Genomic DNA, 22,830 nt, shown 5'->3' on the forward strand with positions numbered 1-22,830 from the left:
TTTACTGATTGACAATTCCATCTCAACATTAGATTGTTAAAGATTGGCGATGTCATGGCGACGTTGTCTAAACTCATGCGTAGAAACACGCGCCGAACTGCGCATGTGCAGGTGGTCAAAATCAAAAGGCACTCCTTCACTATAAAGTTGTTTTTGAGGAAAATAAAAACCTTTCAGTTTCTCACTTTCACGAGGTTGAAGTAATAACACGTTCAACTACTTAAGAAATTGTCTCGAATCTAGGTTCTTTAGATTGAGAAAATTAACAATTAAAGGAATAATTTTTCACTTCTCTCATTGACTTCCAAACCCCTGCCTGGTCTGTTTCGCAAGCGTTCTCGAAAGTCTTGCGACGTTGTGGTCTGTGTTTAGAAACTCTGTGATATAACTATGATAGAGCAAAATATAAACAATTGTTTTGCATGAAATAATCGTAAATGTTGAGTTCTGACGATGCTCTTCAAGGGGTGATGATATTTCAACCAAATAGTTAAAATTGATTTAACAATACTTTGAAAAGGGTAAGCAGTTGTCATTGGTTTTAGCGGAGCTGGGATCGACTTGCCACCTAGCAGGCAAATCGAACGCTCTGCACGTTATTGTGACGTTTTATTGATAACGACCTATTCTACTGACGCACGTGGTGAAAAGGGAAAAGGGAGGGGCGAAAAATTAAAGGGGCAAAGCATAAAATACTTGTCATTCAAACGTTTCCATACTTTGCTGTCCATGATCAATGCATTAACTGGAGCGTTTCAATAAAGCAGTTTTGTCCCCAATATCAGTCTATCCTAGTTGACAGTTAATTGTATCACGATTATTTGTATGGCAAACGACAGGAGTGCTGGGGACGCTGCTTGGGTTATGCATCATCAAATGCCGTCGAATCCCAAAGCCGCCTGGCCTTCAAATTACAACTCAGAAAATAATAACGTGAACTGGAGTAACGCTATGGTAAGTCACATTGTGTAGCTAATTCATATCAACACGTACTTGTGTTTTTAATTTTAGAACACACGGGTTAATGTCAGTAAACAAGCTTTGTCTCGTACTGTGTACATTTAACGTCATTAGCTCAAGCTAGTTAGCTAGCCTACATTTTAGCCAGCTAACGTTATCTAGCTAGCCGTCTTCTGACAGTACGTCCAATCTAGCTAGTTAGTAAGATTTGCAATACTGCTTGCTTAGCTATATTTGACATGGAGATTTTCTAGCTAGCTATCTCGTTTGTAGTATATGATAAATAGCCTAGTTAGACAAACAGTTGAGACTACAATGCATAGCTAACTAGGTATCTATAACTAATAGTCCAATACCAAAGGGTCCTAACATTACTTTTTTTATGGGGCTTTCAAGACAACTAGGAACTTGAGGGGAAAACGAGGTCAAATCATGACGTCAGTCATATTCGGGTCGCAAAAGGAGTTGTAGAAGGATACCTATTTTGGTCCATTCAACAACTGAGCGATACAACCCCTGTTAAATCAGGATGTTGTATCTATACCTTCTCATGCCTTTATTGGAACGGATTTAGTGATAATATCTGTTGGAAAAAGTTGAATGTTGCCACATACCTACTTGTTAACAAAATTAAGGAAGTTTCCTTTAAAATTGTTCTTAAATATTATCCTGCCAACCACTATATGAAGAAGTTTAAGGAATACATCAACTCAAATTGTACCTTTTCGTAATGACCATCCAGAAATGGTGTTACATTTTTTTGGGCATTGTATTCATGTAAGGAAACTGTGGCAAGACATCAGAACACATTTATGAAGATTTTACACTATTGTGGAGATATGTACTGCTTGGATTATTTACCTACAATAGAAATAATATAACTATTTTATGTAATTAATTTCATTATTCTTTTGGCCAAATTTCACATTCACAAATGTACATTTACAAACAAAAGAGCACATTTTCTTACCTTACAAAAATAAATTGAACTATATGTTAAGACAATTAAATACTATACGAACAAAAAGCTGTTTTTATAAATCTATGTCCCTTAGTAAGGTCCTTGTGTAATGTGATATTGTACCCCCTAGACCAATTGTCCTTTGTATATTATTTAAATATACACACATGTGTTCCTACATGTACTTCCTGTATTGATTTATTGTTAATAATTATCCATTTTTTAAACCTGGAAATAAAAATGAATAAAGCTGTAGAAAGATGCCCGAGTTTCCTGTTTGGAATTCCAAGTTGGATGACAGTAAAAAAATATTTTGCCCAGTCAAAGCTTCTTTTTTTTTTCTAGTTCCCAGTTTTTTTGAACACCGCAATAGACCATGGTGACTTAACGTCAACACATTTGTTTCTGATGAGAATAGAGAGCAATAGTAATGGCTTATTTTTGTAGGCAGCAACTCTGCCATGGTTTTGAACGAAGCCTAAGGGAAATTTTGTTTTTTGTAGGGTTTTTGGGATAAACGGCGAAAATAAGGAGTGTGGGAAACACAGATGTAGATGTTATACTTTTTGTACTATGAGAATCTTCATCAGCTAACCTCACCTTTTTGTGAATTTTGAAGCAGTTATATATATTTTTTTTAAACCCACAAAGCACAAAGGCTTCATAATTCATAATATCTGTCAGTTAACATGACTTATCTTATAGAACAAAACTTTTATAAGCCTGTGTTTACCTCAGACCTTCAGCATTTATTCCAAAACCCTATTTATTCCCCATTTTAATTTTGCTATAGGAATGGGTGACCGAAACAGAGGTAAATCATTTCTGTTTTTTAGGTCTACAAGCTGGCGAGCTCTATGCTCAGTGTTGCATTTGATGATCAGGAAGTCTTTTTTTCAGCGTGTCGCCATCTTGCTACATGGACAAGTTTTTGGAAACATGGCATGTGCATTTTGAGCTACTGTAGGAAGTGACTTTGCAGGCTAGCTCAGTGGACTATTTCAAGTTGAAGGCTGATGAGGTACTGCAGTCTGCCACTAGCAACTAAATTATCCTTATACCTTTTGTTGGGTGTGATTTTCAAAAGAAATCTGTTCAACAACATACATCTGGTGAAATGGAAGCAATTATTGGTACCATAATTGTGTTGGAGGGGGGGTGGAGTATATCCATGAATATGGACCACAAAGAAGTTTTCTGGAAACAATGCCTGTGGTATGGTGGTCAGCCTTCAACTTGTAAGCCCCCTAGCATTGAGGATTTCATGTTCTGTTTTTCCATAAACAAGCACTGTAACATGGAAACATGTCAGCGTGGGAACCCTAATCCTATTAAGTTGTGTAGTAATTTAGGCTGATATGAAAGATACTTTACTTTGTTTACAAAAACCAAACGGCAAGCAAGTGTTAATATTCAGAACGAGCGTCGGTGTTCTTATCAAAACTAGCTAATGTTGTGTGATGGCTGCTAGCTAGCTATTATGTAATACAGTAGGAAACATTTTTACATTCGATCAGTGTCAGTCTTGCTGCATTTGACTATTGGATACTTTGGTCAAACAAGTCTAGGGTTACGGTTTACTCAGGTCAATATGACTAGTTCAAACTGTGCTTATTTGGAGGCCAGGTAAATAAATCTCTCCCTGTATGCTTACAGGATGCTTCCCAATACCCTGGTTACTCCTCAAACTACTGGTACCCCCAGTCACATTCCACAGCAGGGCACTATGCAAATGCATATCCTTCAGGATCTGACGTGCAGCCACCTTACAACCCACAGGTGCAGTACAGCCTCATGTTCTGTCATAGCAAAGGCCCTCTAAATCCAAGGCTATATATGGGAATTAATTCCTTATCTCAAGACTAAAGTGCTCTCAGCCTTCCGTGACACTTTGTCACGCACACATACTTTCACAGACCGGTAGTCTGGCATGCACTTTCACACACTTACGGATGTAGGCACACACTTTCTCTTTCTCTCCCTCTCTCCCTCTCCCTCTCCCTCTCCAGGCAATGCAAGCATATCCAAATGGCCACAGTGTCTATAACCCTGGTCCAGGCCAGTATCCGGCAAGTTCTTTCCACCCGTCCAACCCATTCTACTGTGCAGACCAGATGCCTCCCAGGCAGGCCCCAGGCCAGTACCCTAGCCAGTGCTGCCCAGGACCAGAGCAGAGCACAGGGGGGTCAGGACAACCACACGCCCAGCACCAACATCAGCACCACCACTATCCTGGACCACACTGTCAAGGGGTAAGTTCATTCAACCAGTACAGGGCAGTGTTTAATGATGTCCGATGTAAAGGCAGTTGGGTATAATGGATCTTGTTTTCTATTTTATACCTTGATCTTCTTTAGGCCTCTGGCTATCTTCCTGGGTCTTACTCGCACTATGGGGAAGGTGGTCCTGCGTTGCCACCAAACCCCCCATACTCCACTGGACAGGCCATTCACCATAGGCCGCAGGCTGAGGCTTGGGCCCACTCGGGTGGGTATGGGCCCTCGCACCAGCAGTGGCAGCCAGACAGCCACTATGGGACCCCTGTCCACCCCCAACAACCCCCAGCATGGCCAGGGACAGGCACTGGAGCCCCACCCTCCTATGAAGCCAAGGTACATGTGGAACACACGGGATGCATCTCAATGACCTAAAGTGGCTTTTTGTCTCATCTCCTTTATTTGCACATATTGTTTCTGAAATTAAATCCAAGTGGGCCTAATTTACTTCTTGGAAGAAAAGGGGATATGTCAGGTAAAAGCTCAATACTTCCTCTGGTACCGTAGCTGTTTTGGGTCTGAATTTTCATAATTTATATTCATTCATTATACACTAGTCGTCTAAGACAGGTGGGCAAACTACGGCCCGCAGGCCACATCACACCGGCTAGTAGATATTACAATTGTTATTTTGGGGTTTAAAAAAACACTCCAGGACACATTTTAATGTCTAAAATATATTGAACAAAAATATAAACACAACATGCAACAACTTCATTGATTTTACTGAGTTACGGTTCAAATGAGGAAATAGGCCAATTTCAAATACATTCATAAGGCCCTAATCTATGGATTTCGCATAACTGAGAAAACAGATATTCATCTGGTTACAGATGCATTAAAGAAAAATGGGCTTCAGGATCTCGTCACAGTATTTTTGTCCATTGAAATTGCCGTCGATAAAATGCAATTGTGTTTGTCTGTAGCTTATGCCTGCCAATACCATTACCCCACCGCCACCATGGGCCACTCTGTTCACAACGTTGACATCAGCAAACCGCTTGCCCACACATCGCCATAAACGTGGTCTGCGGTTGTGAGGCCAGTTGGACGTACTGCCAAATTCTCTAAAATTACATTGGAAGCGGCTTATGGTAGAGAAATGAACATTTAAGTCTCTGGCAACAGCTCTGGTGGTCATTCCTGCAGTCAGCATGCAAATTGCGCGCTCCCTCAACTTGAGACATCTGTGGCATTGTGTTGTGACAACTGCACATTTTATTGTCCACAGCACAAGGTGCACCTGTGTACTGGTCATGCTGTTTAATCAGCTTCTTGATATGCCACATCTGTCAGGTGGCTGAATTATCTTGGAAAATGAGAAATGCTCACTACTAGGGATATAAATACATTTGTGATCAATTTGGTAGAATCCATTTTTTTCCACTCATGAAACATGGGCCAACACTTTACATGCGTTTTTATATTTTAGTTCAGTGTAGGTTGAAATGATAATCAACCTAATATACACTACATATACAAAAGTATGTGGACACCCTTTCAAATTAGTGGATTCCGTTATTTCAGCCACTTCCGTTGCTGACAGGTGTATAAAATCAAGCACACAGCCATGCAATCTCCATAGACAAACAAACCGTAGAATGGCCTTACTGAAGAGCTAAGTGACTTTCAACATGGCACCGTCATACGATGCCAACTTTCCAACAAGTCAGTTCGTCAAATTTCTGCCGTGCTAGAGCTGCCCCGATCAAGTGTAAGTGCTGTTATTTTGAAGTGGAAACTTTTAGGAGTGACAACGGCTCAGCCGCGAAGCGGTAGGTCACACATGCTCACAGAACTGGGCCGCCGAGTGAAATGCATAGCGTGTGAAACTTGTCAGTCCTCTGTTGCAACACTCACTACCGTCAGCACAAGAACTGTTCGTCGGGAGCTTCATGTAATGGGTTTCCATAGCTGAGCAGCCACAAACAAGCCTAAGATCACCATGCGCAATACAAGGCGTCGACTGGAGTGGTGTAAAGCTTGCCACCATTGCGCTTCTGGAGCAGTGGAAATGTGTTCTCTGAAGTGATGAATCACACGTCACCATCTGTCAGTCTGATGGACAAATCTGGGTTTGACGGATGCTAGGAGAACGCTACCTGCCTCAATGCATAGTGCCAGTTAAAGCATGACAATGCCCCTGTGCACAAAGCAAGGTACATACAGAAATGGTTTGTCGAGATCGTTGTGGAAGAACCTGATTTGTCCCCAGTGGAACCACCACTTTTGGGCACCCGAGTGGCGTAGCGGTTTAAGGATGTCTGTGCTAAATGCGTCACTACAGACACCCTAGTTCGATTCCAGGCTGTATCACAACCAACCATGATTGGGAGTCCCATATGAAGGTGCACAATTGGCCCAGCGTCGTCCTGGTTTGGCTGGTGTAGGCCATCATTGTAAATAAGAAATTGTTCTTAACTGACTTGCCTAGTAAAATAAACTAGGCCTAATCGCCCAAAATCAGTGCCCGACCTCACTAATGCTCTTGTGGCTGAATGGAAGCAAGTCCCTGCAGCAATGTTCCAGCATCTACTGGAAAGCCTTCCCAGAAGAGGGGAGGCTGTTATAGCAGTAAAAGGAGGACCAACTCCATATCAATGCCCATGATTTTGGAATGAAATATTTGACGAGCAGGTGTCCACATACTTTTAGTAGTGTATTTTCAAAACTGCCCTCTTTCTAGCCTGCACATCTATTTTGAGGAACAAATTGAATTTCAAAATCATGTGGCCCTCAAGCCAACAAGTTTGTTTGCCCACCCTTGGTCTAAGACTCTTTTTTTTTTACTTCCTCAGGACCAGCACTACACAGGACCCCACCAGCACCAGCGTGCCCCACAGCTGGGACCCAAACCCAGACTGGCCCACTCCCCTAACCCCACCAATGGCAAGCCTGTCGACTTCAGCTCACCTCCCCAGATGTACAATAAACCAGGGCGAGGAGGGGCGCAGGAGCCAAAGCCTTCCCAGGGTGAGCCTCCACCCCCAATCCCAGCTCCAGCCCAGCATCAGGGAGTGATCCACAACCCTAGCCTGGCCAAAGTCCAGCAGGTCATGGCCCGGGTGCTTTTGCTCCATGAGGATGTGGACGAGTTTGTGGGTAAAAAATCGGACAAGAGTTACAGGTACCTAGAGGAACTGCTTACTAAGGAGCTGCTGGTGTTGGACTCAGTGGAGACTCAGGGACAGGAAGTGGTAAGGCAGGCCCGGAAGGAGGCTGTGCAGAGGATCCAGGCCATACTGGACCGGCTGGAGAAAAAGGCCTTCTGAACTGAACCAGTTATGTATATGGACGGGTCTTACTGTTCTTTTCTTGTGACATTTGAATCTTCCACAGTCAGGTTGTGGGCCTTATTTCAGATTTAAACCGGTCACTTAGAATTCATTGGAGTCCTAAGTCTTTGTTTGTTGTCTACACCTCCCGGATCGGAAAGGTTTAGATTGGCTGATTGTCAACAAGGGTTTGGTTTGGAATCGGGCTAGCTTGGGATACTTTATGCAGGTGTGATCACAACATACATAAGATGCCATTTCAAAGTAGTCATGATGGAAAATTGAATGGTTGTACATATCAAGTTATGATGTTGGGTTAGTTTTCATAACCCGACATTAGTGTCCATGACTGCTTAAAGCGTCTTATGTCATACTTATGCCCATGCAATGTAGTGTCGCCATGTTCCTTTCGAAGTAGGTAGACATTTCCCCTTAATCACTGGTACAGGATCAGATAAGTTTTCAGTTAGGATTTGGAGTAGGCTGATCTGATCCTAGATCTGTGGTTAAAGGCCATGTGTTCCATTCACCATGTTTTCTTAGATGATGTGAACTAATGGCACTGCCATGAGATTTCCCCTTTATCACTCAACCCCAACATTGTCACCCACTTGTCATTGCAAGCAGAATGCAAACGGTGCATTCACACACACAGCCTTCCAAATCGGTACTGGGTAATGTATTCTGTTTATTTGACACTTCAGGATATACAAAGGTAGGGTCAATTGCTTTTCAATGTGGTCGATTTTAAAGAAATGTATTGAAATCCACTTAATTGAGAAGTGGCGCAAATGAAAATATTGACCAAGTTTCAATTCACATTCTGAATAGATGGAATTGATCTCAACCCTGGTATGTACTGTTTTGTAGTTGGTCTACAACTTCTTCACAATGCTATTTCCATTGACTGGTGGTAGACAGTCTAAGTGCAGATCTAGGATCAGTTTTTAGAAGGATGAAAAGGAAAACTGACCTTCCTTTGGTGTGATCTCTGACCATTCTACCACATAGTTTGACCAATCCAGTCTCGGACCAGTGACTATTTGAAGGAGGAAACGAAGGATGCATTGTCAAAGTATTGGATGAGGAGGTTGGATCAACGATTTCCTAGACTGTGATCGGTTCTTATAAATACAAGTGCCATAATATCGGCAGGTGCTTTTTCAAATCTTAAAAAAATAAACAATCTCTAAAGCTTTGCATGGAACAAAATGTTATGTTTGTCATATTAGTTACTTTTTTTCCCATGTGCTGGTATTTTTTTTTGTGTTTAAGATTATTGCGTATTAGTTCGATTGATATGTGTGTGTGTAACAGACCTGTAAAAGGTCATGTCTACAGAGGTTTCTGATTAAGTGCATGTTTCCAACATTTAGATGGAAATATTTGCCTGACTGATTTTAGAAGTGACTATAGCTCAAACTGAGGACTTGCATTAAATGTCAGGACTCTTTTTTTTTTTAATATGTTGTATTTATGCAATTGTAGTCTTTTTGGAAAACATGCCGTAAACACTCACAATTAACAAGAGTTCGTCATCTTATAGGTGGGAGAGAGAGAATGACGGACATTTTTGAATGAAGGGGTGCTGATGGTGAGACAAAGCACATGCCACTTGATCTCTTTTCCTCTAGGGATTTAGATAATTCTGTGAATAGTTTCCCTCCCTAAAAAATGTTATTATCAGAAGGGCCAGCCATGAGAAAAATGTCATCTTTTAGTGAAGTTGAGACTGCTGTGTATGTCCGCGCACATATCATTGCCTGACTACTAGCATTCAGATCTTTTTAAAAAGGTGTGAACACATATGTTCTCGCTGAGCAATTTTGAACACTCATTTGATTTGAGGGACAGAGTGTCAGAAGGCTTTGAAGACTCACTGAAGCAAACCAACTTTATTAATCCTACACTTGTTCATTCAATTCCTCATCAGGATTCCTTTGAAACTAATCTACAATCAATAGTTTTGCTGCTTTAAAGGGCCCAGTTTCTCAAAAGCATTTTAAGGCTAAGTTAATCTTAACCATAGGAGCCTATGGTTCTAACGATTAGCTTAGCCTTACACTACCCTTTCCAAAACCAGTTCCACTGAAAGGTGGCAGCAGCTACAACAACTGTCGGACCGGCCTTCAAACCACTTTGAAAAACTGGATTTCTACGTAACCTATGGAGGTATTGTAGCAGAGATCTGTCTACTTTAAAAAGCCAAACAAAAAGATTTTACCTCAACTCCACCTGTCCTGGAACGACAGACACCCTCCTCGTTAGGTGGAGATTGACCTTTCACCAGGGCTGGCAGTGTTTTGGTATTTTATTAGGATCCCCATCAGCTGTTGCAAAAGCAGCAGCTACTCTTTCTAGGCTCCACACAAAACATGAAACAATACAGAATGACAATACAGAAAATCAATAGACAAGAACAGCTCAAGGACAGAATGACATGCATTGAACGACTGCGCTTCACTGGGAAAGCCATCATCACCCATGCAGACAAAGTGTGGCGCAGACTTTACATTGGAGACCAGTAAGTGCAGTGACAATACCTGTCCTTTTTATATTGGTTGACTGGAAAATATGGTCAGGAAAAATGGACAAGAATTGATCCACAGAGATTAATCCAAGGCACGTTTTGGGCAAGGCTCAGGTGTGAGGAGAGCGGATTGTAAAACTTTTTTTAAGCACTTGAGCCCTAAAGTAACATGCACTCTAAAGCAGAGTTATGTATCGTGAAAGTGCATAGGCCAATCTGGTCACTGTTCCCAAAGTGGACGTCAGCAGTGTGAATTCTGTATAATATCAGATTGTATAAGAGCAAATAACTGGCAATCTCTCTATAGATCTAGCATCAACTCCAGGCTTCAGTGTCCAGAACTTTGAGTTTCTACACAGCCCTGGATATGACTTGTCCATTGTAGACCGTATTTATTTGTTTATTCTAGACCTGTCCTCAACATGTATAAATACCTACAGTATTTTCATAGTGGTGCAATATGTTTTTTAATAAACTTGAAACTTGCCCAGCTGGCAAACCATCGTGTCACCCATGTCTTGAACGCAGACCACAGTAAATGATGAGAAGGGGCGGAGACATACCAGGGCACGAACATCAAGTACCTTGGCATCGAGGCCCACAACTCCTGTATATTTTACATGATTGTCAACTTCCAGACTGCGCTGAATTCACACACTGGGCCCTCCGGGTTCAGCAAAGTGGAACGTTGCAAAATTTGTGAGTTCAATAGTGATACTCCATCTAGCGTTGTAAGTACTAGCTTGTTACAGAGTAAGAAGTTGTTACATTGGGGAATGCCTGTATAGTAAGTGTGGTATGGCCAAGTGTATGATGAATTGTACATTAAAGAGTTGTTTCCTTCGCCAACATGACATTTCTATCTGCAATGCACTGAAAGGTCAAACTAAAAGGAAGCAAAAGTTTCCAGAGGAGAAGTGAACACACTGTGCTTAGTGTGCAAAATCCATGTTCTTTCTCCCCTCTCCCTCTCCCCCTCCCCCTTTCTACCCTCTACCAGTGGCGGTAGATTCTATTTAAGATGGAGGAAGATTTTTTTTCATAAGCATGACCTTATTTATATTAAAGCATATTGGATGACTGTCATTCATATTCCATTCACCCAGTTCAATGTAATAGAGAGAGGTTTAGGCTACTACATGATACTAACATTTTCCCTATACTCATCATGAGGTTACTATAACCTAGCCTATGAATGAAAGTTTACAACGTAGGTCCACATAGGTTGAGAGACAAATTTGAGGTGATAGACACATGGACTGACTGTGACATTCAATAACGCCGTGCACACTCTTGCCTGCATCTAGCTGATATAGGGTGTAATCATTAGTCCAACAGTTTCTATTGGACAAATTCAGATAGGTTTATCCCTGTTTTGTTCCTTATAAGAAATGTTTTTTCAACAGAATCATAGGAATGAATACACCCCGATCAAGCGTAAACACAGTTCACTTTCATAGCAGCCACGTTGTATTCCTCCTCGCATGCGCACTCATATCAACTCTTCCCTTCGCTGGTGGACTTAAATGCACAACACATCAGCACAACACATCAGCTGTATGTAACCGATGGAAAAAAACATTCCAAGCCAAACTGCTACACAAAGCCTACATCGTTGTCACCATATTAGCTAAAGTAATCATAGTCAGCATAGCTAATAGAACTAGCGCGTTAGTAAACCCGCTACAATCCTGCAGTAATGTTAGTGTATTGACTGTACACTGTAACGTTACTGCATGATTGTATTGGGTTTACTAATGCGTAAGCAGTTACACCGGCGGGCTCCGGTGGCAATAAATTAATAAAACCAGATGTTTACCTTGACTTGGAAGAGTTCCAGTGTTGTGTTGGATAGTCATAGCCAGCTAGCTAACATAGCATCATTCTGTTGAGCAGGGTGTTTCAGTTGGCTGAACTAGTTAGCTGCATTTACTAGCGTGAAAGTGAAAACAAATTGCTCACTATCTCTTGCCTCTCCTTTATTTTGGAAGACTGTTCAACTATTGTCTTTCTCTCTCTTTGAGTCAATTACTCATCACATGTTACGCACTGCAGTGCTAGCTAGCTGTTGCTTATGCTTTCAGTACTAAATTCATTCTCTGATCCTTTCAATGGGTGGACAATATGTCAGTTCATGCTGCAAGAACTCTGATAGATTGGAGGACGTCCTCCAGAAGTTGTCATAATATCTGTGTAAGTCTATGGAAGGGGGTGAGAACAGTGAGCATCCTAGGTTTTGTGTTGAAGTCAATGTACCCAGAGGAGGACGGAAGATAGCTGTCCTCCGGCTACACCATGGTGCTACCCTACAGAGTGCTGAGGAGGTTACTGAAGACCTTTGCAAAATGGTGTGTTTTAATCAGTTATTTGGTGACGTGATTATATTTAGTTTTATCTTCAAATAACTTTTTTAATGTTTTACATTCATTTTTATGAAACTCACTGAGGATGGTCCTCCCCTTCCTCTATGGAGCCTCCACTGCTCTCTACCCCATCTTTCCCTGAGGTATAGTGCTGGTGCACGGTGCGGTTGAGGTGAGCCGTTCAGCCACCCTGGTTCTGGCCTACCTGATGCTGAAACAGAACCCAATGCTGAAACATCCACCCGGTGGATGCCATCTGTGCCGTGAAGGACAACAATGGCGTAATCTCCAACAGAAGCTTCCTCAGACAGCTCACCAACTTCAACACCAAACTGTATGGCTACCTCCGCAAAGCTTCCAACACCTAGAAATCTCTGATTATATCAGGTTCTCTTTTATTCTATTTGAGCAGTGGGTCATAAACCTTTCAACATTGTCAACATTGTTGGTATAGGGTATGTATGGAGACTTGCATTCTACACTAAACAAAAATATAAACGCAACATGTAAAGTGTTTCATAAGCTGAAATAAAAGATCCAAGTTCCATATGTACAAAAAGCTTATTTCTCTCTCAAATTATCTCTCAAATTTTGTGCACAAATTTACATCCCTGCTAATGAGAATTTCTTCTTTGCCAAGATAATACATCCACCTGACAAGTATGGCATATCAAGAAGCTGATTAAACAGCATGATCATTACATGTGCACCTTGTGCTGGGGACAATAAAAGGCCAGATGTCTCAAGTTTTAAGGGAGCGTGCAATTGGCATGCTGACTGCAGGAATGTCCACCAGAGATGTTGCCAGAGAATTGAATATTAATTTCTCTACCATAAGCCGCCTCCAACGTCATCTTAGACAATTTGGCAGAACGTCCAACTGGCCTCACAACCACAGACCACGTGTATGGCATTGTGTGGGTGAGCGGTTTGCTGATGTCAACGTTGTGAACAGAGTGCCCCACTGTGGCGGTAAGGTTATGGTATGGGCAGACATAAGCTACGGACAACGAACACAATTGTATTTTATCGATGGCAATTTGAATGCACAGAAATACTGTAACGAGATCCTCAGGCCCATTGTGGGGCCCATTTCTTTTAAGGTATCTGTGACCAACAGATGCATATCTGTATTCCCAGTCATGTGAACTCTATAGATTAGGGCCTAATGAATTTATTTCAGTTGTCTGATTTCCTCCTATGTAACTCAGTAAAATCTTTGACATTGTTGCATGTTGTGTTTATAGTTCTGTGCAGTATAGATCCCAGTATTCAAAGTTCAGCAGAGAAAGTTATTATTTTCCTAACACTGTCTGGCTGTAGAATTATTTGTACATTAATCAAATTTCAATCAAATATATTTATAAAGCCATTTTTATATCAGTAGATGTCACAAAGTGCTTTACAGAAACCCAACCTAAAAAGCCCATTCAGCAAGGAATGCACTGTGGCTAGGAAAAACTCCCTAGAAAGGCAGAAACTTGGACAGGAACCAGGCTCTGATGGCTGTGCCAGGTGGAGATAGTACATGGCCATTAAGGCCAGATTGTTCTTCAAGATGTTCAAACGATCATAGATGACCAGCAGGGTCATTCAGAGGTCGAGACAGCAGATGCAGTAGAAAGAGAGAGAGTCAAAAACAGACTGATGAACAAGTCAGGGTTCCATAGCAAAAGGGAGAACAGTTGAACCTCCCTTTAGAGGTCTGAGACATCACTGATGGTTTGGAGGTCTGAGAAATCTGTCTTATAGGGAAGTCAATAAAAATATGAAAGAGAGGGTGAAAAGCTTCAAGTTCCTCTGTACCCGTGCACATCACTGGCAACCTGTACTTTAGACACAACCTGTAGTCATTGAAAACGATTTCAGTTTACTTGAGTGTCCTGCGCATTCCCCAGACCTCAACCCAATAGCACATCTTTGGGATGAGATGGAAAGGACTGCTCACAGCATGAATGTACCGCCATCCAATCTGCCATCAAAATGTTTATGAACAATTTAGTGATTCAACATGGACCAACATCGGTCACCAACCCTGGACAATTAAGGAGGGGAGAAACATTGCCTGGAACATGACAACGATTTCAGTTTACTTGAGTGGCCTGCGCATTCCCCAGACCTCAACCCAATAGCACATCTTTGGGATGAGATGGAAAGGACTGCTCACAGCATGAATGTACCGCCATCCAATCTGCCATCGCTTCAACATGGACCAACATCCCTGTGGAACTTTTCCGACACCTTGTAGAATTCCCTAAAGAATTTAAGGAAATTCTGGAGGCAAAGTATCCTGTACTAGATGGGTATACCTAAAAAACTGTCCACTGAGTGTATACTAAGTATACCAAACACCTTCTTAATATTGAGTTGCAGCCCCACCTTTTGCCCTCAGAGCAGCTTCAATTCTTTGCAGCACGGACTCTACAAGGTGTCGAAAGCGTTCCACAGGGATGCTGGCCCATGTTGATTTCAATGCGCCCCACAGTTGTATCAAGTTGGCTGAATGTCCTTTGTGTGGTGGATCATTTTTGACATACACAGGAAACTGTTGAGCTTGAGCAATCCAGCAGCATTGTAGTTCTTGACACAAACATGTGCACCGGGCACCTACTACCATACCCCATTCAAAGGAACTTAAATATTTTGTCTTGCCCATTCACCCCCTGAATGGCACACATACACAATCCATGTCTCAATTGTCTCAAGGCTTACAAATCCTTATTTAACCTGTATCCTCCCCTTTATCTACACTGATTTGAAGTGGATTTTAACAAGTGACATCAGTAAGGGATCATAGCTTTCACCTGGATTCACCTGGTCCATCTGTCACATAAAGAGCAGGTGTCCTTAATGTTTTGTATACCAGTGTATATTTATATTCTGACATTGCTCGTTCTAATATTTCTTGATTCCTTTTTTTCCCGTCTATTGTTAGGTATTACTGTACTGTTGGAGCTAGGAACATAAGCATTTTGCTACACCCACAATAACATCTGCAAAATATGTGTTGCCACCAATACAATTGTATTTTTGATTTGAAGTATACAGAGTCAGGGAGACGTAGAGTGGTGCCCATCAGGCACCACTCTACTTCCACCAATATAAAGTTATATGCATTCATACTCACTGTTGAAAGCACAAAGAGGAATTCAGCCATTTTGTACCCCAAACTTTGTCTCGCAAGACTTCTATACCAATATTACATCAAAATAACTGGTTGAACATTAGCAGCCCGTAGCTGTGCATGGATGATCATCCAAAATGTGATTTCTCAAAACTTGACCTTTACAGCTTTCCATCAGTGCCTGTTCTCCTCTCCAACAAGTAGAAATGTCCTGTATTTTGTTTTTATGTGATTGCAAACCAAATGTATCTGATATAGAAGGATCTTTCGTATCGTCTGAGATTCCTAAAGATTGGAAAGCAGCCACGGTCATCCCCCTCTTCAAAGGAGGAGGCAATCTAGACCCGAAATGTTACAGACCTATATCCATCCTGCCCTGCCTTTCTAAAGTCTTTTGAAAGTTAATGAACAGATCACCGACCATTTCGAATCCCACTGTACCTTCTCCACTATGGAATCTGGTTTCCGAGCTGGTCACGGGTGCACCTCAGCCACGCTCAAGGTCCTAAACAATATCATAACCGCCATTGATAAAAGACAGTACTGTACAGCCGTCTTCATCGACCTGGCCAAGGCTTTCGACTCTGTCAATCACCCGTATACTACCCACCACTGCGACATGTATGCTCTCGTTGGCTGGTCCTCGCTACATATTCATCGCCAAACCCACTGGCTCCAGGTCATCTATAAGTCTTTGCTAGGTAAAGCTCCACCTTATCTCAGCTCACTGGTCACCATAGCAACACGCGCTCCAGCAAGTATATCTCACTGGTCATTACCAAAGTCAACACCTCCTTTGGTTGCTTTTCCTTCCAGTTCTCTGCTGCCAATGACTGGAATGAATTGCAAAAATCACTGAAGTTGGAGACATATCTCCCTCACTAACTTTAAGCGTCAGCTGTCAGAACAGCTTACCGGTCGCTATAGCTGTACACAGCCCATCTGTAAATAGCCCATCCAGCCAACCAACTACTTACCTCATCCCCATATTTGTTTTTCTGCTCTTTTGCACACCAGTATATCTACTTGCACATCCTTAACTGCACATATATCACTCCATTGTAAATTGCTAAATTGTAATTACTTCTCCACTATTGTCCTATTTTATTGCCTTACCTCCTTACTTAATTTGCACACACTGTATACAGATTTTTCTATTGTGTTATTGACTGTACGATTGTTTATTCCATTGTGTAACTCTGTGTTGTTTTTGCCGCACTGCTTTGCTTTGTCTTGCCAGGTCGCAGTTGTAAATGAGAACTTGTTCTCACCTGGCCTACCTGGTTAAATAAAGGTGATCTATCCTGCAGCCTGCTGTTCATCGGAGGTTCATCAAATCTGTAGATGTCAGACTTTGCCAGGGTGGCAGAGATCTTTTACATGTCAGAGGCGCTGCTGAGCAAAGCTGGCTTGTCTGTCTAATGCTCTTTTTGTCCATTTACCATCAGTAAACATCTTACATGTTCCAAACACTCTTTAATAGACTTATGTGTTCTCTTGTTTCAGGCCAATGAGGCAGGAGATTTCTTCCCTATCTGGGGCACATGTCTGTGGATGCAGCCATTGACTTTTCTGATGGCCATAGAGAACCTGCTGACCAAAACCACAGCTGAGAAGATGGCCCTGCCCCTGAACCTCACCACAGGTATGGCCCAGTCCTTTCACACCTCTATAGGGGAGTCAAGTGCTAGGGATAAGGTCAAGGATACGGTCTGGGACTGGGTCTGAAGACTTCCACATACTGCACATTCTAAAATCCACCACTAGAGGGCAGGGAATACAAGCTTCAAGTTTTAGAGATGCTTCTGATCAAGACAGAATTTCAGTGAAGCTCTTGAGTTAAACTACACCCTGACAACTCCCAACACTCATTGCAAAACAGTTTCCATCTTCATAAAGTGCATTTATGCTTCTTCTGGGCTGATTCGAGAGGAATTCTCTCCCCATGGTTGCAATTAAAAAACTATATTTGAATGTCTCGTTCCCCTTTCCCCGCGGAGGCCCATTCCAGTCTAATGTACAAGGGGTTCCCCAGTGATGTCAGATAGGCATTATCCCAAGAAGCTTTAACAGAGAATGTTCACCATTATGGAGTGACCATGAAGTTGTAATCAGACTTTAAATTAATCATTTTTCTTAGTATCTCTTTTGAATCCAATATGACTGGTTTTGACTATCAACTCCCTTGCTTATGGCCTTTTCTTACAGACATTCAAGGAAAATGAGAACCTGCAACATTTCTTGTCCACAAACAAGGCTAAGAATGGTGCCATCTTTGTCTCAACCATGGAAGGGAATCAACTACAAGTACAACTACAGTTTTTTAAATAGGCCTTTAACAGATCATACATATTTTTTTTTTTAGATAAAGCAATGTAAATCAATGTGGGCTGCATAATCTGTACGAACTATGCCGCACAAAGTAATTGTTAGTATCACAATATTATAATAGTTTTATAATAGATGTGAGGGTGAGGGTAGGCAACAACATCTCCTCCCCGCTGATCCTCAACACTGGGGCCCCACAAGGGTGCGTTCTGAGCCCTCTCCTGTACTCCCTGTTCACCCACGACTGCGTGGCCACGCACGCCTCCAACTCAATCATCAAGTTTGCGGACGACACAACAGTGGTAGGCTTGATTACCAACAACGACGAGACGGCCTACAGGGAGGAGGTGAGGGCCCTCGGAGTGTGGTGTCAGGAAAATAACCTCACACTCAACGTCAACAAAACCAAGGAGATGATTGTGGACTTCAGGAAACAGCAGAGGGAACACCCCCCTATCCACATCGATGGAACAGTAGTGGAGAGGGTAGCAAGTTTTAAGTTCCTCGGCATACACATCACAGACAAACTGAATTGGTCCACTCACACAGACAGCATCGTGAAGAAGGCGCAGCAGCGCCTCTTCAACCTCAGGAGGCTGAAGAAATTCGGCTTGTCACCAAAAGCACTCACAAACTTCTACAGATGCACAATCGAGAGCATCCTGGCGGGCTGTATCACCGCCTGGTACGGCAACTGCTCCGCCCTCAACCGTAAGGCTCTCCAGAGGGTAGTGAGGTCTGCACAACGCATCACCGGGGCAAACTACCTGCCCTCCAGGACACCTACACCACCCGATGTTACAGGAAGGCCATAAAGATCATCAAGGACATCAGCCACCCGAGCCACTGCCTGTTCACCCCGCTATCATCCAGAAGGCGAGGTCAGTACAGGTGCATCAAAGCTGGGACCGAGAGACTGAAAAACAGCTTCTATCTCAAGGCCATCAGACTGTTAAACAGCCACCACTAACATTGAGTGGCTGCTGCCAACACACTGACAATGACACTGACTCAACTCCAGCCACTTTAATAATGGGAATTGATGGGAAATGATGTAAATATATAAACAATGCTACCTTATATCATTTTACTTACCCTACATTATTCATCTCATATGCATACGTATATACTGTACTCTATATCATCGACTGCATCCTTATGTAATACATGTATCACTAGCCACTTTAACTATGCCACTTTGTTTACATACTCATCTCATATGTATATACTGTACTCGATATCAGCTACTGTATCTTGCCTATGCTGCTCTGTACCATCACTCATTCATATATCCTTATGTACATATTCTTTATCCCCTTACACTGTGTATAAGACAGTAGTTTGGAATTGTTAGTTAGATTACTTGTTGGTTATTACTGCATTGTCGGAACTAGAAGCACAAGCATTTCGCTACACTCGCATTAACATCTGCTAACCATGTGTATGTGACAAATAAAATTTGATTTGATTTGATTTAATAGTTGTAGTGGAAATTTCCTGTATTTACCAAATCATGAGAGCAAACCACACACAAGTCAGAGTTATCATAAAGTCCATCTTTAATTATATGAGCTCCATCACAACCCTGTGACTCTCAGATCAATTCAGTGTCTATAAATTAATTCTCTGAGAGTCCTTATGAAACAGTTCTTAGTATCATTTATAGCCAAGACACACCCATCTCAACTCACATGACGAATAACAGATCTTAGGAACATTACAAAGGAAGACTTTACTTGAGAGAGAGGAGTATTCCATAGCCAGACAGCATTAGCTATAAATTATCGTTCAGTTTGCTCTCCTAAAACGAGGTTCTACTTCTCGTTCTTGGTACAACATAGTACCAAGACATTAGGATATATATCAATTGTCATTTTAGACACTCCCATTCTGGACAAGCTCACAGAGACACAGTGACTGGCACACAGACATTGTGGAGCCAAGAGATAATTGGTTCCCCCTCAATCATCCATTCACATGGTTTAAAAGATACGTTTACATATGAAGACAAGCTTGACCTCTCCCCTCTCTGTGGCCCAAGTAACTGAACCCTGACAGAGAACAGATAACTGCAACCGGCCAACAGTATTATCCAAAAATAGACATTCTAATGACATATCTCACATAAGCATGCAATAAAAATAAAACCTCTTATCTATGTTACCCAACTATTCTGATTAATCCCCAACATAGTGTAATAACATTATTGCTCTAATGGGTCACCAGGAAGGACATCTAAAGGAATGAGCATAAGCAGCCAGGTCACCTGTGATACAAATCAGTATTTGACGTACATCTATGTCTGAGGACGTCGGGTGATGATGTCGAATCCTGCCACTAGGGGCAACAGTGAGCGCTGTTACCTTCAAATAGGTTTCGGTTTTGCTCTGGCATTGTGGATGGGGATGGCGGATGGTCGTAAACATCTGCCTCTGATTCCAAAGGTTGCAAGTTTGAATCCAGCAATAGAAAGTTGTTTTTGATATTTTTGTTTTAAGCTTATCCCAAATCTTAACACTTACCTTAACCATGCGGAGTCAATGCCTAACCTCAAGTTAGTGCCCAAACTTAACCTTAAACACTTTGAAATTTGACGTTTGAGAAACATGGATGAACGTCTAAATTGGTCGTAAGGTAATGTGAGCTCCTGTGTTGAGTTTGGAGTGTGTTTCTTCCAGGGAGGACTTACCCATTCTATGGGATCCAGTGGCATCCTGGCGTTAACCGTTTCCAGTCGGACCCCAACCTAAACTTCCCCCACTTCTCAGAAGCTGTACGCGATGCCTCCTCCTTCAATGAAGGTGGATAATCACACCTAATGAAGTTGAATCTTTGTGTCCTTCAAGTCAGCCAAATCAGTGTATTGCACATGTTATTTCACGATTGTGTAGTGTTATCTTGTGAGGTATAGTAAATTGCAACATTTTTGCCTTTTGATGCACAATAAAGTTCTGTTATGTTAAAGGCAGGAGAAATTTGCATCACACTCGACCAGCCTGAGGAAGATGCCATGTCGCTCATATACAACTTCACACCAACCTACCCTGGCAACTTCACTGGATAAGAGCAGATCTACTTCTGAGATGTTGTTGTTCTGCCCTCACAACTGTACCATTAATCTAAATGTTATGGGATGTTATGAGAAGTTTACAATGTGCACTAATTATAGGCTGTGACATGTTCATATCTAAACTCTGCAAAAAAAGAAACGTCCCTTTTTCTGGACCCTGTCTTTCAAGGATAATTCGTAAAAATTCAAATAACTTCACAGATCTTCATTGTAAAGGGTTTAAACACTGTTTCCCATGCTTGTTCAAGGAACCATAAACAATTAATGAACATGCACCTGTGGAACGGTCGTTAAGACACTAACAGCTTATAGACGGTAGACAATTAAGGTCACAGTTATGAAAACTTAGGACACTGAAGAGGCCTTTCTACTGACTGAAAAACACCAAAAGAAAGATACCCAGGGTCCCTGCACATCTGCGTGAATGTGCCTTAGGCATGCTGCAAGGGGGCATGAAGACTGCAGATGTGGCCAGGGCAATAAATTGCAATGTCCATACTGTGAGACGCCTAAGACAGAGCTACAGGGAGACAGGACAGACAGCTGATCGTCCTCGCAGTGGAAGACCACGTCTAACAACACCTGCACAGGATCCGTACATCCGAACATCACACCTGCGGGACAGGTACAGGGTGGCAACAACAACTGCCCGAGTTACACCAGGAACGCACAATCCCTCCATCAGTGCTCAGACTGTCCGCAATAGGCTGAGAGAGGCTGGACTGAGGGCTTGTAGGCCTGTTGTAAGGCAGGTCCTCACCAGACATCACCGGCAACAACGTCGCCTTTGGGCACAAACCCACCGTCGCTGGACCAGACAGGACTGACAAAAAGTGCTCTTCACTGATGAGCCACGGTTTTGTCTCACCAGGGGTGATGGTCGGATTTCCGCCATTTCCTGGTTGTAGTTCACCTAATTTCAGTTTATTTAAAAAAGCAAGCAAGTATAGTGTAGAGAATCATTGTACCATTTTAAACCGCTGTGAAATATATTTTCCATAACCAAAGATATTGTATTTTCAGCTGTTTGAAGCTGGTGAACAAATCTGAAAGTAAAAGATGCAAAAATGAAATGTAAGAATGGAAAGCATAGAAATAGCACACAGAACAGATCTACTGCTTCTTAGACTTGCTTTCCATGAGAATGACACAGTGGCGGCCAGTGCCATTTAAGATGAGGGAGGATGATTTTTCTTTTCATGAGCATGGCCTTATTTCTATTACAGCATATTGGATTACTCTCATTCACCCAGTATATTTTTTTTATGTTTTACAATTTACATTTTTATGAAATTCACTGAGGGGGATGGTCCTCCCATTCCTTCTCTGAGGAGCCTCCACTGGAATGACTGATCTATAACTCACATTTCTATGTGTATTTGGTCAGGTCCCACAAAAGGTTACATATTGCAGCTCTAAACTGGTAGTCATTTTACATGTTTAATCTATCCATCAATTATTTATTCACACACTCATTATATTCATGCAGTGCACTTGCTATCGACTAAACCTGTTAGGGGGCCACTCAAGTTGGGTTTGACATGCTATTGCTTTTTCAATAATTAACCCCTTTATTATTTTGTCATGTAATCTAATTGCTTTCTTATTAATGCTGTTTGCTTGCTTGTTCATGATCCTTGCCATAGCGCTGCAACTTTCATGTAATCTCCTTGATGTTTTAAGAAATAACTGTGGTGAAATTCAAAGTGGTTTGGTTGGAGAACGAAGATGTTTGGAATTCACACCTTTTCTTCAGACTCTCAGTGGTCCGTCCAGTGTTTGGCTAGTTCAAGTAGTGTTACATTTTTGACATAAATTTAGCTTTCTAATTTTTTTATCATTTATAAAATATATAACTATATATTGGTGTGCACATTTTATTCTGAGATATCTTGACTTGGACTGAATGTCAATGCCTAGTTGACCATTTGAATTATTATTTT

The 22,830-nt window shown here is 41.9% G+C and overlaps 1 protein-coding gene and 1 pseudogene across 1 annotated transcript; both read left to right on the forward strand.

The window, feature by feature from the left end:
• The first annotated feature begins 675 nt into the window (after window positions 1–675).
• LOC112248793 (BAG family molecular chaperone regulator 4) lies at window positions 676–8,936 on the forward strand. The gene is made up of 5 exons (XM_024418112.2): window positions 676–954; window positions 3,578–3,700; window positions 3,931–4,173; window positions 4,279–4,533; window positions 6,996–8,936. The coding sequence occupies exons 1-5, from the start codon at window positions 826–828 to the stop codon at window positions 7,467–7,469; spliced, it is 1,224 nt and encodes a 407-aa protein (XP_024273880.1). The 5' UTR covers window positions 676–825; the 3' UTR covers window positions 7,470–8,936.
• A 971-nt stretch (window positions 8,937–9,907) lies between these two features.
• LOC112249524 lies at window positions 9,908–20,899 on the forward strand (annotated as a pseudogene).
• Window positions 20,900–22,830: the final 1,931 nt, after the last annotated feature.

Source organism: Oncorhynchus tshawytscha, linkage group LG04, assembly GCF_018296145.1.
Source record: "Oncorhynchus tshawytscha isolate Ot180627B linkage group LG04, Otsh_v2.0, whole genome shotgun sequence".
NCBI classification, from domain to species: domain Eukaryota; kingdom Metazoa; phylum Chordata; class Actinopteri; order Salmoniformes; family Salmonidae; genus Oncorhynchus; species Oncorhynchus tshawytscha.

What these genes read in the sequence shown, in the direction of transcription:
- LOC112248793 (XM_024418112.2), top strand. Translation starts at nt 826, where the DNA reads ATGGCAAACGACAGGAGTGCTGGGGACGCTGCTTGGGTTATGCATCAT. An exon ending in TGAACTGGAGTAACGCTATG is followed by an intron (nt 955 to 3,577) that starts GTAAGTCACATT and finishes GTATGCTTACAG; the next exon opens with GATGCTTCCCAATACCCTGG. An exon ending in CTGGACCACACTGTCAAGGG is followed by an intron (nt 4,174 to 4,278) that starts GTAAGTTCATTC and finishes GATCTTCTTTAG; the next exon opens with GCCTCTGGCTATCTTCCTGG.